At 42.5% G+C, this 15212-nt stretch overlaps 2 protein-coding genes across 3 annotated transcripts in view; one reads left to right on the top strand and one right to left on the bottom strand.

Annotated features, from left to right (window-relative positions):
• Positions 1–6739, top strand: part of NUP214 (nucleoporin 214) — a 148895-nt gene extending 142156 nt beyond the window's left edge. Inside the window, 4 exon segments of the mRNA XM_037798478.1 lie at positions 1375–1546; positions 4759–4898; positions 5877–5901; positions 6455–6739. Coding sequence (XP_037654406.1) covers positions 1375–1546; positions 4759–4898; positions 5877–5901; positions 6455–6488 — 371 coding nt within the window. The 3' untranslated portion in view covers positions 6489–6739.
• Positions 1–15212, bottom strand: part of FAM78A (family with sequence similarity 78 member A) — a 70002-nt gene that overhangs the window by 23669 nt on the left and 31121 nt on the right. Inside the window, exon 4 of one of the 2 annotated variants that reach the window (XM_037798483.1) lies at positions 13265–13736. The exons of the other annotated variant lie outside the window; for it this stretch is intronic. The gene's annotated coding sequence lies outside the window, so the exon portion shown is untranslated. Of the gene's footprint in view, positions 1–13264; positions 13737–15212 lie in introns of those variants that run through there. 2 annotated transcript variants of the gene reach the window in all.

The following is a 15212-nucleotide window of genomic DNA, read 5'->3' as shown; positions in this document are numbered from 1 at the left end:
TACAATCAGTTGTTCACAGTACCATCATATAGTTGTACATTCATCACCAAAATCAATTAATGAAGATTTTCATTACTCCAAAAAAAATAAAAATAAGAATAAAAGTAAAAGTAAAAAAGAACACCTAAAACATCCCATTCCCCCCTATTTTTCATTTAATTTTTGTCCCCATTTTTCTGCTCATCTGTCCATACACTGGATAAAGGGAGTGCGAGCCACAAGATTTTCACAATCACACAGTCATGCCATGTAAGCTACATAGATATACAATCATCTTCAGGAATCAAGGCTACTGGATTACAGTTCAGCAGTTTCAGGAATTTCTTTCCAGCTATTCCAATACACCAAAAATTAAAAAGGGATATATATATATAGCACATAAGAGTACCCTCCAGAATGACCTCTAGACTCCATTTGAAATCTCTCAGCCACTGAAACTTCATTTTGTTTCATTTCGCTTCCCTCTTTTGATCAAGAAGACTTTCTCGGTTCCACAGTCTGAGTCCAGGCTCATCTCCAGCACTGCCAGGGAGATTCACACCCCTGGGAGTCATGTCCCATGTAGGGGGGAGAACAGTGAGTTCATCTGCCGAATGGGCTTAGAGAGAGAGAGGCTACATCTAAGCAACAAAAGAGGTTCTCTAGGGAAGACTCAGGCACAATTATAAGTAGGCTTAGCCTCTCCTTTGCAGTAACAAGCTTCCTAAGGGCAAGCCCTAAGATCGAGGACTCAGCCTACTAAATTGGTAGTTCTCACTGCCTGTGAGAATATCAGTAATTCCCCACGTGGGGAAGTTTAATATTTCTACATTTTTCCCCAGTTCCTGAGAGGTGATTTTAGCCTCTAATTTTATAATTTGGCTTTCCATGGAATTAGATGTCTTGCTTATATGGTGATAAGTAATGAGATCTGTAATCTTTTCATAGTTGAACAGGAATTGGAGTTTTTGAGAATGATTTTTCAATGGGGAGGCTCAAAACTTCTCAGAAGAGCTGGGAAGGGATCTGAAATGCACCAAGTTGGTTCTTGATGGTGGTCTGATTTCACGAGACCATTACAGCCAATGACATCTTGCTTGCCTCTGAAGGGAGTTGAAGATTTCTTAGAATTCCAAGGAATTCTGAGAAATTCTAAGTGGATCCCAGAACATTCTGCTAGAAATGGAGGAGGGTGGTTTGGTTTTTGTTTTCAGTTTTTTAAGTTATTTGCTGATAGAAGGGATATTGTCCTTTGTTATAATTCTTTGTATTAGAATTTCTAATGTCATATTTTCCCTTTTTCCCTTTTTTTAATTTGGTTTCCCATTGCTCATTGTCTTCTCTTCTGCCTCCTTTTTCCTTTTTCCCATTTCTGTTTGCCTCTGTTTTGCTCAGGTGGCTTCGGTGCTGCTCCAGTGTTTGGCAGCCCTCCTACTTTTGGGGGATCCCCTGGGTTTGGAGGGGTGCCAGCATTCGGTTCAGCCCCAGCCTTTACAAGCCCTCTGGGCTCGACGGGAGGCAAAGTGTTCGGAGAGGGTACTGCGGCTGCCAGCGCGGGAGGATTCGGGTAAGCCCCCTGAGGAGGGACCTAGGGGGAGGGACCTAGGGAAAACAGTGAGCTCATGCCTAGCAAAAGAGCTGGGGCTCAGTGCTCCTTTTTTTTTGGGGGGGGGGGGGTTCTTGAACTTTTCTAAATCTTGACCGTGAACTGAAAGCCCCTCCCTCCAAATCAGCAAACAAGTTGCTCCAGGATTCCTGTACCTCTCTAGGATGAGTCTAATTTCTTTCAAGCCATACTCTGTTGAGTATGTGGATGCACATCAGCTGTGTTGCTATGCACTGATATGCAGAGTACTGGTTGTCAGAACCCCTGTTCTCCTGGTAGAGTTGGTTTAAAGAAGAAAAATAGCCTTGCCTCGGCTACTATACAGCCAAGATTGCCCCTGGTGTAGTAGCTTCTGTTATCAAGTTCTGAATGAATAGGTTTTCACCAGATTCTTTGCCCTTAGGATTATTCTCTGTTAGACCCATTATCCTTGAGCAAAAAACTCCTTGCGTCTCCTGCTCTGCTCCAGACCCCCAGAGTGGATATTCACTTTCACAGTTCCATGAGCCAGCTTCTATACTGGGTATTAACTGGTCACCCCAACTTGTTTGAGAGCTTTGACGATTGCTCAGCTTTCAAAGCTGCTCTTAGTGCCTTGTGCACATCCTTACTTGAAAATGCCATATTAGGGATTTGCTTGTAATGCTTCAGAAATTCAGTCTGGTTGCCAAAACCCCAAGGAGAAAATAGCCTTTACAACCCCACAAAGTCCCAATATATGTGATGGTGACTACAAAATCTCTCATTCAAAGGAAGTATTAATGCCTGAAAGTGACTCTTGCCCTCTGCACTGGGCTCAAGAAGTGTCAAGCCATAGATTTGGGAAGTGGGAGATGGTTTTGTTTTGGGAATTGTAAAAATACTTGGGATAAGTCTTGGCAACATGATAACTTCTTTATCTTGAAAATAAACTAAAGTATGTTCTGTAAATATGCTTTGACTTCACGCAGCCGACCTTGGCCATGCACAAGCCCCCAAGGGAGTTTGTAGGTGAGGGATTATAGAAGTGTCCTGAACCCAAAAGTTTACATTAAAAATAAAAAATTTCCTTAGCTCTGAAACTTTACCTCTTCTCTTGCATGTTTAGGAGAAATGACATGCTATAAATTAAAAGGCAAGACAGTGGTTTTAAGACTTATTCCCTCCCCACCACACCACCCGCTGCTGACTGCTACACATTTAGATAGCGTTAAGGCACTTTGACCATAAATCTGCATGTTATTTAATGAACCAATTTCTTTTCATGGCTAGTTGAAAATTGGTTCTTTTGATACAACAAAGATGTGGCAGATTGAGTGGTTGCTGTCTCCTCCCTTACATTCTACTGACTCTTCTATTACTCCACTCTTGGAAAAGAGGTGAAAGCACAGTCATTCCAGTATCAATTTATAACAAAGGTGAAATTTGTCTACCCCAGCCTTTCTAAAACTTTTTTAATTTTTGGTATTTTTAAAAACTGAGATATAATTTGCATACCATAAGATTCACCCTTTTAAAGTGTACAATTCATTGGTTTCTGGTATATTCACTGGGTTGTGCAGTGCAACCATCACCACTATCTAATTCCAGAACATGTACATCACTCTAGAAAGATACCCCATATCCATTAGCAATCTCTCCCCATTCCCATCACACCCAGCCCCTGGCCTCCACTAAGGTAAGTTGTACCCCATCCCTTCCCTGGAAGATGCTGGTACAAAAATGCTTATACGTTTCAAAGAAAGTGAATGAGTCTATATATTGCTTCTTGGGTTTCATATAAAGACTAAAGGGTCTTTTGAAGTTTCCCCTCCGTAAACATCAAGAATTAAAAAGTTAAGAAAAACTTTTAAAGGAGAGTTGGGACCAATTTAAGTTAGTATTCTTGGCAGGTCTTCATAACTGCCTATCTCTACAGTGACTACCTAGCATATTACTGCATAGTTGATGGAAGGTTTTTTGGTTAACTAAGAATGTTGAGGTTTAATTTATTTATTTGAAAACATTTTTTTTTCTTTACTAGTAGAAAAGTATCATACACTGCCTTGGGATGGGTCATCTACATAAATCCTGACTGGCTGGTTAGTTCTGTTTTGTAGAACAGGGCTAACAAGTACTGGTTCAGGTTATTAAATCTCCAGAAGAGCCAGTTCCCTTCTTTTAGGTCCTTGACCATGAGATTATCTCTAACCCTGGAAGGCCATCCTGGAAAGGAATAATTGGGGTGCATTTCTGGAGAGAAAGTATAGTACGTGCAGACCCATGGTGTCTGTGCATGTAGATGACACTTTATTTCATATTAAAAGTAAATAGAATGAATGCACAACTATATGATGATACTGTGAGCCATTGATTTTATACCGTGAATGGATTATATGATGCGTGAACATATTTCAATAAAATTGCATTAAAAAAAACTACCTCAGGGCAAAAATTCAAAGGAATTAAATTAAGTAAAATAATGCAAGCATGAATGTCAAAAAAAAAAATGCCCTTTCATGAATTATAACAAATGTATGACACTAAGGCAAGATGTTAAGAATAGTGTGGTATATGGGGGAAAATACACCAATGTAAACTATGGACTATAGTAAATAGTTCTATTTTAATGTTCTTTCATCAATTGTAATAAAGGTACCACACTAATGCAAAGCGTCAACAATAGGGGGGTTATGGGAATGCTGTATTTTTTGCATCACTTTTATGTAAACCTACAACTTCTCTAATAAAAAAAAAAATAGTAATAATCCTTTTAAAAAGTCAAAAAAAAAAAAAGAAAAAGTAAATAGAATCAAAATCCAGAGAGTAGCTGAAGATAAATAAGGGGAAGGGGGGTGATAGATAAATTAGAAATGCTTAAATGATGGCTGTTGAAGAATTATTAGAGATAGAAAATGCAAGAAATATGGTACTGCTTAATTTCCAACTGAACTGAAATTTCTAAACAGTGGATGCATCCACTGCTGGACAGATTGAATTTCATGTTGTATTCCTGTTATTTTTCTTCCCAAAGTTGAGATAAAAGCTCTTTGCTATAGCCTATTCTTTCTGAGAAGCTGCTAGCTTAAATCAAAGTCACCTCAAATCATGTATGTCATGCAACTTAGGAGTTAGGACAGTAGAGGGAAGCATACTGATGGCAGAGTGACAGCACAGCCACACTAACCACAATGTCATTTCTTATTGGAACCCAGGTTTGGGAGCAGCAGTAATACCACATCTTTTGGCACCCTTGCGAGTCAAAATGCTCCTACTTTTGGATCACTGTCCCAACAGACTTCTGGCTTTGGGACCCAGAGCAGTGTATTCTCTGGTTTCGGATCAGGTGGAGGAGGTAGGTAGCCAGACATTCTTTCTCAACAACTTGGTCCCTCTACCTTTTCCCTCTTGTGTTAAACACCCAAATGAATCCCTTCTCCCCCAGTGAAATGAGTGTTTTGTTTTTTCACCTGGCTATTTAATTTGGTATTTAAATTGAGCGTAGTTGAAAAATAAAATGTTCTTTTTAGGTCTTAATTAGACTTCAAACACTGAGCCATTTCTTACCAAATAGAGAAATAACTGACTTTTCTCTCAAGATTTGAGAAGCCAAAATAATATATTAAGAATAATTATATAATTAATTATATATTAACAATTATGTAATTAATAATGCATCATTATTAGGTTTAAAAATCTAAGCCAGCAGACAAAAAAAAATGAGATGTAGAAATGAAACAAAATATCTTGCATTTGTTGAACACTCAGAGAGCAAATATATATGTTCTGTTTCTATCCTTGCAACAGACTTATGGGGCACATAAGTTAGGTATCATTATTTTATAAATGAAGAAACAAAAACTCCAAGAGGTTAAGTAATTTGCCCAAAGGGTCATACAGTTAGTAGCAGAACCAGGCTTAGAACTCAGTTGGCTTGATTCTCTGTTCCTCTAAAAGAAGAGGAAACAGGTGGATGGAAGAAACAGAAAAAATAAGTTTTCATAATGAAACAGCTCTCCATGGAACAGTGCATGTTAGTGAGAGGGACCAAGCCAGAGATTCTTCCTAAAACCGGGGAGAGGGAAGGAGGGAATAGCCCTAAAATATTGAAAAGATAGCTCTCAGAAATGAAAGGATTTTTCCTGCTTTTTTCCTGATGGATCTAGCCAGATCTGGAGGATGAACTCAGAAAAGAGCAGCTTTTGCATGTACCTTCCTGCCTGTCCTGCAGACAGTTGGGGAGGAAGAAATGAAGAGAGGGAAGGAATTTGGCCTAGAGGCTACAATTGTCTTTGAAGTGTTTTAAATTTATCCTTTTTTGTCTATTTTTCAGGATTCAGCTTTGGATCATCCAACTCGTAAGTATCCCCAGTTTTGAGTCCAACTTTAAAAGCATAAATGTGTGTGATATGTGAAAAGAATACTATTGAAATACTAATCTTGCTGAATGTGTGTGTTTTGTATCTGTTTTTCCTGTTTTAATAGCTTGTCCTGGAAGCATGGGTTTTCAGTAGTAGTATTTGTGTTTTGACCTCTGTAATTGTGGACTTGCTAATCTCCTTAGAAATAAGGCAGGAGATGCCAGTCGTTGCCTTCTCAAGGGCAGTAGATGAAAGAGTGAGAAGAATGTGCCTTCCGACAAGCAAAGAATTAGAAGGCAGGCCTTGAGATGCTTTTCTTTATTTTCTACTTAGTGTTTCAGAAGCTTCATGCTGACCACTAGGCTTTTAGGCCCATTACCAAGCCCTATTTTCACATCCTCACTCTATGCTTCTGTGTAGGAGTGCAACAACAATTAAAAATTTAAAGTCCTGAACTTTGAACACAAATCAGTTGCATAAGCACCCAAAGCCCTTCCACAGTAAGAAGCAGTAGCTGATTTCGCCACTCTCTTCTGGTGTTTCCTTGCAGGTCTGTCCAAGGGTTTGGTGGATGGAGAAGTTGAGTGGGTGTCATTCCTTTCCGTTCCTGTGACTGACTGCATTCTCAGATCCTCTTCACAGAGAAATACTGCAGCAGGCCTTTAAAAGGACATTCTCCATTGACATACACACATCCAGAAAGAAATAACAAAAACCAAAAAACTAAAGACACTTGATTGCTTGTTTTGGTTTGTTATTTTATGTGTGTGGGGTTTTGTGTTTTGCTTTTTTGTTTGTTTGTTTTAACCTACTATTAAACCATTTGGTCTATTTCCATACAGAATATATGTGAGTTTTTCAGGTCACAGCCAAGGAGAAGTTTTCCCATTTCTGTGGCTCTGAGAAATTGGCACAGCCTTCCATTAACCAGCAATACATGTCTTCAAGAATCACATCAGAAGTAACCAACAAAGGGATTAGGCATGAGTTTCTCCCGGAGAATCTCCCCTGATGTCACTTGGATTTCGGGCCCTCCACATATGGAAGAGGTTGAATGCTGGTGGGCTGCCTTTTGAGGTCATAACTTGGTGTCTCCTCAACATCTCCTTTTTATTGTTGTGTATCAGGACCCTCAAAATGCCAGCTCTATGATTGGATTGTAGTCATAGTAAATCACTTATGAACAGGCATCACTTGAATTTCAGAGGCAGTAGTAGCACCTTTAAGTATAGTTAGCTATGAGGCAAGCACGGAAAATAGAACAACACAAAAATTTCCAAGTCCTTTCCTTGGAGAGTCCACAGCTGGGTTCGGATATACAGATATGTTGCCCTTTGAACAGGCTCCTTTACCTCATCTTCTCAGTTTGTCTCTTGGGTGCTGTGTGTCCCAAGCTAATTTCTTCTACCCTGGAGAGGAGATAGGCAGTTGATTGAGAAGGCAGGCTTTATCTCCAGGATATGACAGTGACATTGGTAACCACACCTAGCGTGCTGTCTGTTAACCACAGTGCAGATAACTTTTGGGTAGACACAGGAGTTGTGAAGACACTGCTATCACCAGATACCACTAGCAACACTGCCAGACTTGACAACAGTGTTTGCTAGCATGGCCTATAGATCATAATTTTGGTTTTATTAAAGTGCTTATTTCCCTCGAATGCAGTATCTTTAAGGCCTGGGTATATTTTATTTCTTAGGCCTATGATATCCTAGGGAGTTGGTGACAAATGAGGGATTCCTTGCATCAAAAGTCAAATTAAGAATTTGTTGTTTTTCAGGCCCAGAATATGATAGTACTTCGGATTGGATCAGTAGCAGGAGATGGTTAGAGTATTGCATATTGGAAAACTGTTTTAAAATGTTTTAATAAAAGTTTTACATGTGATATTAATTTGTCACGTTACAACCAGTATAACCTTAATTCTGTTGACTTGTTTGGGCAGAGTGGAACATAGTGAGATTTCCACTGTGGAAAAATCTAGTCTGATGGTCTTCATTCTGACTGTGCTTCAGACTTCCCTGTGGATTTTTATTAAAAAACTTTCACAGGCCTTAATCCTGAAGATTTTGATTCAGGAGGACAGAATTTGGGGCTGGACCCCACAACTGAATTTTTTTTCCAATGTTATCTTAAACTTATAAAAAGTAAGAAGAGGAGTCTCATAGTAGAACACTCTTGGGTTTCAGTAACCCCTCCCTGAAGCAGCTATCAGCAGAGCCAAGAACTGGAATTAGATCCATGGGTGTCCATGATTGACTGTCATCCTGCTATCTTTGCAATTTATGTGAATAGAGTGAGGGTCTTTCTGTACTTTCCATTATATTAGGTGGTCTGCCTCTTTAGAAGAGTTTGGAACTTCAAACATTTAAAGTTATTATGTTCCTTTTTTGGTCCTTGCAGATTTGAAGAGCCTGTGTCACCTCATTCCACCTTGTTCTTCCATGAGGCCCCCTCAACCATTAAACAGGGGGCCAGTCCCCAAGAGTTCTCACAACAGTAAGTCAGGGACTTGTTTCTCCCACGTGCTCACTCATTATTTTGTACACAGGGGCATCTTGAAACAAAGAGACTCAGAATTTTGATGGGAAAAGCTAGCAAGGGCCTAGTTTTAAAGGGAGCAATGTGACTGTGGGTGAAGAGAGCTAAATTCTGACTTTACATCTCATTCTTCGACCAACAACCATGCCAAGACAGTCTGCTACCCTTCCTTTTCCCCCAGAGGTGCCTTTTCATAAATAGAAGCTGATTCAGCCTAAATACTTAACCTCAAATTCTCTGTGTTAATCCTCCATTGAGGTGGCATGTGACATCTCTACAGAAGGCCATATCAGCTGTGCTCTGCCAGATAACTCCTCCAGCCACTCACTGTTGAAGCAGTGGCACCTGAGGAATGTGCTGCTGGCATGTTAGCAACCCCTTCAAGTTCCTTTTTTGGGGTCGATTACAGTGGTAGGTGGCAGGGGTCATCTCTGAGCGCTCAGACAGTGTGCATCCCCTGAAACCCAAGCTCTCAGGATGTCAGACTGGGAATGCATGATGGCTCCAGCCTGCCCAGGGAGAAGATGGCAGAGCTTGAGCCTTCCCAGAATAGAGGTAGGTAAAAGCTACAGAGAACTAGGATGAAAGCATGTGGAGTGTGGGAATAAGGGTCCTACTGAGAAGGAATCACAGGAAATCATCCCAAGAGAATACCCACAATCCCAAAATCTTTGTGGTGGGTAGGTAGTCAGTCACAGTTGGTGGATTTATATCTCTGCTCTGTGTAACTCAGGAAAAGGCAGGAAGGAAAAAGGAAGAAAAGCAGATTTAATGATCTAGGTCATGTTTTCCGTGCCTTTTCTAGACACATATGTTGTATGGGCATAATTGGTGCTTCAGATGGCAACATTGTGATAGAGCTATGAATTGGGTATCATAGGGACAGGTAGAACCAAAATAACAAATGAGACCCATAAACCTGGTTCCTCCTATGGGCAAAAGGACCAGTCCCCTGCCTATTGATTTGGCCGTGTAACCCTCCAGTACCCAGAGCTAGCGTTTCCTTCTGCACTACCCTGCCCCCTCCCTGTTTGAGTGTCCTGGTGCTTGTCTTCAGCTTTGCCCTCTGTTTTTGTCAGTGTGCAGAGAGGTTCTAGATCAGGTCTCTGGCATTATGGAAAGGTCTGTACCAGCAGGCTAACTTGGGTCCCAGGCTCAGTGCAGGTGACCCTAATCCTGTTTAGCTCTGTGACTAGAATAACTCCTTTGGCCTTTTAGGTTCTTGGGCTTTCTTCTCCTTCTGGTAAAATGGAAATTACAATGTCTGTCTTGTAGGGTGGTTGTGAGGATTGAGTGAGATGATACATGTAGAGCACTGGCACAAAATAAGTTCTCAATAAGTGATAACTATTATTCTTACCTTACAGGAGCTTGCCCCACATCTGGGGTATGTGGTCCTAAATGTATTCCCCTTTGGACCTCATTTGATTGGGGCGAGCTTGATGCCACGTCTTCCACCTGTCTATTGAGCACCTTATCAAACATGGAAAGCTCACATTTTCTGACTACCTTGTGCTGTGCTAGGTGAGGAGATCTTCCCTTATTGTAATATAACTCTGATGCAGTGGTTCTCAGTAGAACCACTGAGTTGAGTTGGGTCTTTGAATCTGCATATTTAAAAGTCTCCCAGGTAATTCCAATGCAAATGTTCCATGGACCACATTATTTGAGAAACCCTTTAACCACAATAATCATAAATATCTTCCCCCAGGGAGCATTGAAAAAGCTAGTTGCTAACTCCCGTTGGAAATGTTTATTTTGCAGTAATTCAGCGTAAGAGATCCTTCTGAAATTGTTGATGAAAGGCACCAAGTTCAAATTTAAGTTATTTTCTGAGCTCCCGAGCTGACTCATCTTCCCATTCAAACATTGTGAAACTCCCTCCCTCTAAATTCTCCCTTGTTTAACAGACTAGGAGGAAATATCTTTCCTTGAGTTCCTTCTGTCTCACAGTATAGCTCACTCCCACTTGTTTCTGTTCTTCCCCTTAGTCATTTATTACAAATTAATATATAAAAGGAGGAGAAGGAGTATCCCTGGGCTCATTCTACCTGAGGTTGGCTCTCAACATTTCCCTTTTCTCTCCCATGTCATTAACGCATTGATTCCCATATATAATTTCTAACAAAAATCCTGGCCAGTTACTTCTAAGCATTTGCTAAAATCTGACCCAGATTCATGCTAGAGGCAGGCTCTTACATATGTCCATCCTTCTAGGTTTGTTGTAGCCTTTATTGGGTGGAAAACGGGGGAGAGTGTATCTTTCAACTCAGTGCTGAGATCAGATCTCTCTCCCTTCTGCTCTTGTTCTCCCCTGATTTGTCAGTGTTCTACCCAACAGAAGGGTCAAAAAAGCTTGGGAAAAATATGAACTGAACAAAATTTAACATCTTTCAACTGAAGGACAATTTTTAAGCCTTAAATATGCTCATATGTTTTGTAACAGTAAAGTGAAATAATCTGCCATTTCCCAAACGTTTTTGACCATGGAACCTTTTTGCTTGGAGTCAGTCACATTCCTCGGAACTCAGTCTGGGAACTGCTGTATCGTTTATGTTACTGGACAAAAGTGTAGCTTATTAAAGTTTTGTTTCTAACACACATTCCTCTTTTATTATAATAGTAGGTATAATTTGAGTGCTTATTGTATGTCAAGTACTGTCTGTCCTAAGCACTTCACAGACATTTAACCCCATGCCAGATACTTTTAGCCACATCTTTCAGATGAGAAAATGAGGCCAAGAGAGTCACACAAGCAAATAAGTGGTGGAACCAGAATCAGATCCCAGGACTATGCCTCCCTGTCTTGCACTTCATTCCTCTCCCCCGCCTCTCAGCTAGTGGAGGGAGAGGGGCACTATATTTAATTGTGTGTGAGATTAGATCTCTGAAGTTTCTTCCCCAGGATTTTCATTCATTTTAGAAGAAAAATCTGCTTGTGCAGTGCCAGGGACACCGCTGAGCACCTTGCCCCTATCTACCCTATGAAAATGAACCAACCTTTGACATCAATTATGGTAAATATTCTTCCTCTTATGCAATTACTTGTCCCCCATTCTGCTGTCTCTAACCTTATACATATTTGTGATCATCATCTGTCTAAACTGCAACCTTGCAGAGTGCAGAGGCCACGTCCGCTTAACTCACATTGCTGTGTACCTTGTGCAAATGGGGGCTGTTGATGAAGGTGATCAGACCTTGGTGGAATCACCTGGCTCCAAGCCCTTCCACTGTCTTTTTCCCTCCATCCCCCTTCCTTCGCCATCTCCTCTTGGGATTTGGCTTTTGAAACTTTGCAGAGTTCCACAGGAGGTCAAGTTGCAGACCCACTGAGGCAGCAGTTGTTCCATTGTTCAACCCCCCTCTGCTTATAAATAGAAACCCATCCATACCACAGCCCTGGCCGGAGATTCTCCGCATTGTTTTCAGCTCTAGATTGCCAGCTGCAGAGAAAGACTCTTTGTGCAGGGGAGGACAGGAAGGCAGGAGCCCATACCAGAGCAGTGAGGCGAGCCCCAATCTGTTCTCATAGGGCTCCCTATAGCACTGATCCTGACTGTCCTTACCTTGCTTCTGGATTAGTCTCGGGCTACAAGGATGCAGAAGAGTCTTTGCTTCCTGACCTTAATGTTGACTTCCATAGCCATCCCTGGGCTTGGTGTTTCAGCTTGACATCTAGACAGGAACTTGGATCAGCAAGTTAGTCTTTACCGTGGCCTGCACCTCCTACCTCACCAGGCCCCTCTTGGTGCCTCACTCTCCACCTTGATCTTAAGGCTCAACTCTGAACTTTTTCTCTTCCTCACATGGTGCATTCTCTCTCCTTCACACCTCAGGTCTCTTCCATGCTCAGTCTCTGCTGAAATGCTCCTTTTGCTCCATTCCCACTCATCCTGCAGGTCTCAGTTTAAATACCACTTTGGTAACCCTTCCCTGGCTGCTTTCCTCACTCAGATCCATCTGCTCCCCTTTTGTATTCTTTTATTATATTACACTACAATTTCAAGGCATATGTCACAATTACAACTATTTGGGTAACTGGTTGTTCATTTATCTAGTCTTTCTTTCCCCCTTCCAAATGGTCAGTGCCATATAGAGCAACTTAACTCCCCAAATTGACTTCCCAGAACAAAACAGAACTTGCTCAAAAGTCAGTTGTCCCCCACCCAGCCCCAACAGCAGATGACAAAGGTGGGAGGGTGTGCTGGTTTGAGTGTATTATGTCCCCCAAAACGCCATTTTATTTGAAGTAATCTTGTGTGGGCAGACATATCAGTGTTGATTAGATTGTAATTCTTTGAGTGTTTCTGTGGAGATGTACCCCACCCAATCGTGGGTGATGACTCTGATTGGATAATTTCCATGGAGGTGTTACCCCACCCCTTCAGGGTAGGTCTAAATTAAATCACTGGAGCCATATAAATGAGCTGACAAACAGAAGGAACTCAGTGCAGCTGAGAGTGACATTTTGAAGAGGCGCTACAGCCAAGAGGGACACTTTGAAGAATGCACAGAAGCTGAGAGAGTAGCTGCAGATGAGAGACAGTTTGAAGATGGCCGTTGGAAGCAGACTCTTGCTCCAGAGAAGCTAAGAGAGAACAAACACCCCAAGAGCAACTAAGAGTGACGTTTTTGAGGAACTGCAGCCTAGAGAGGAACATCCTGAGAAAAAGCCATTTTGAAACCAGAACTTTGGAGCAGACAGCAGCCACATGCCTTCCCAGCTAACAAAGGTTTTCTGGACACCATTGGCCATCCTCCAGTGAAGGTACCTGATTGCTGATGTGTTACCTTGGACACTTTATGGCCTTAAGACTGTAACTGTGTAAGCAAATAAACCCCTTTTTATAAAAGCCAATCCATCTCTGGTGTTTTGCATTCCAGCAGCATTAGCAAACTAGAACAGAGGGGGAATTATTACAGACAGTTGAAGGACTTGAGGCCAGCTGATCCTATTGGAGTCGCACAGCAAGGCTAGGGTCAGAGCTAGACCTGGGATCTGGCTCCAGTGGTCCACACTCCTCTCTCAGTTCACCAGAGCTTCCAGCAGGCATCATCACTGCCGCAGCCCCCGTTGTCTCCGGCCTGGCACTTCCCATCCTGCCCAGTGGTCCTCTGGTTCTCATTGTTCCAAGAACGTTCTAAACATGCTATCTCTGGGTCAGAGCAGTTATCCATGCAGTACAGCAAGTGATGAGTAGCGCAGACTGGAGGCAGAGACCCAGGTACAAGCCTCTCAGTGAATTACTGGAGCGAGTCGTTCCACCTGCCTTAAGCTTCAGCGTCCTCACCTGTGAAATGGAGCAAATGACACACACCTCACAGGATTGTGAGGACTAAGTAGGGCAATGTATGGCAAGGCATAGGACAGTGCCTGGCACAGAGTCATCCTCATGGGTGATCTGAATCTCCTCACAGAGAGAGATCCAGGAGCTGCAGAGGCCTTCTTGAGCAGAGTGGCCCCAGTGCCCCTAATGCCCAGGGTACACACCCATGATGTCTTCATCTGACCCTAGAGCTGATCAGCTGCCCTCACTTCAAGAATGGGGCCCAAGGATCCCTGAAGGAGGGACAGGCCCTTGGACTAAAGGACACCTGTCCTTGGTTTCTCTTCTGCTTCATCCTGGCCTGGGAAGTGCAGGGCAAGCTCCAGAAAGGAATCACGTCTATAACCCTGCCCAGTCTTACACATCTGATTTCTGAACCCGAAGACAGAACAGCTAGATTCCCAGCTCACGCTCTACCAAAGCCACTCTCCAGCCCCACCCCTTGCTAATCTTGCCATCTCAGATCTCTCCAGCTAACCACGGAGAGAGGGAAGGTGGGGGGAAGGAGCAGGAAGGGCTAGTATGTCGAATTTTGAGTCACTGGCTGCAGCTGACAGAAGGGCTTGTGTGAGCTGATGTAACAGCTTAATTGTCACCAGCCAACACTTTCAGGAGCATTTGGAATTCACAAGTCTTCAGGTTTTTACCTTTTCACTTTCATTCTCTGTTTTAGTGATCGCTGATCTGCCCCAGTGTGAGTAGGGAAATGAAACTGCTATAATTATGTTAAGGTTCCATGTATGGGTGATTGGAAAGTGCAGCCTGAATTATACTCCACCACCACCACCACCATCCCTCATGCCCAGGGCCCAGGCCAACCCTAGCTGTGGGGAGCCAAGCTCTTCCATATATCCATATATCCAGAGATCAGCAGTTGATCTCTGAGCTGAATTCAGGTCTGGATCCTTTCCCATTGTGCCCAACTCCCGGATTTTGGGCATTCTAACCTTGCTGGCTATTGTCTTCGGTCCTCTTTATTCATTTTGCGCCACTCTAGAAACAGGAATAACCATCATTTCTGAGACATTCAAGCCAAGTGGTGCTCAGATTCTGCTGTTTGGTTGTCAGCTTCCCAGATGGAAGGGTACAAGTGGGTATCATCCGAAAGCATTTACCGACACACCATACTTCCTGTGTGAAGCTGCCCTGTCAGTCCACCATCAGCACAGCATGCACATTGTGCTTTTCCTAGTGGAGGGGTGGGTCTGTGCTGCTCCAGCCTCACATTTATCACTCAGGCCTTCTCTTACTGTGTTGCTGGCTATAAGATAATGTACTCAGGGAGTAGGTGTTCCCTTCTGTGCCTATGGCATAGAGCAAAGCAGACCCATGGGGGCATCAAAGAAGCCTAGCATTTTAGAGCTGAAGATTATCCTGTTCAATTCCCTCCTTGAATACAGAAGGGAATTGAGACCCAAAGAGGGAAAGGGAGGGGAAGGA

This window comes from Choloepus didactylus, chromosome 10, assembly GCF_015220235.1.
Source record: "Choloepus didactylus isolate mChoDid1 chromosome 10, mChoDid1.pri, whole genome shotgun sequence".
Classification (NCBI taxonomy): Eukaryota; Metazoa; Chordata; class Mammalia; order Pilosa; family Megalonychidae; genus Choloepus; species Choloepus didactylus.
The sequence above is the reverse complement of the archived record's forward strand: the minus strand, read 5'-3'. Positions and strand labels throughout refer to the sequence as shown.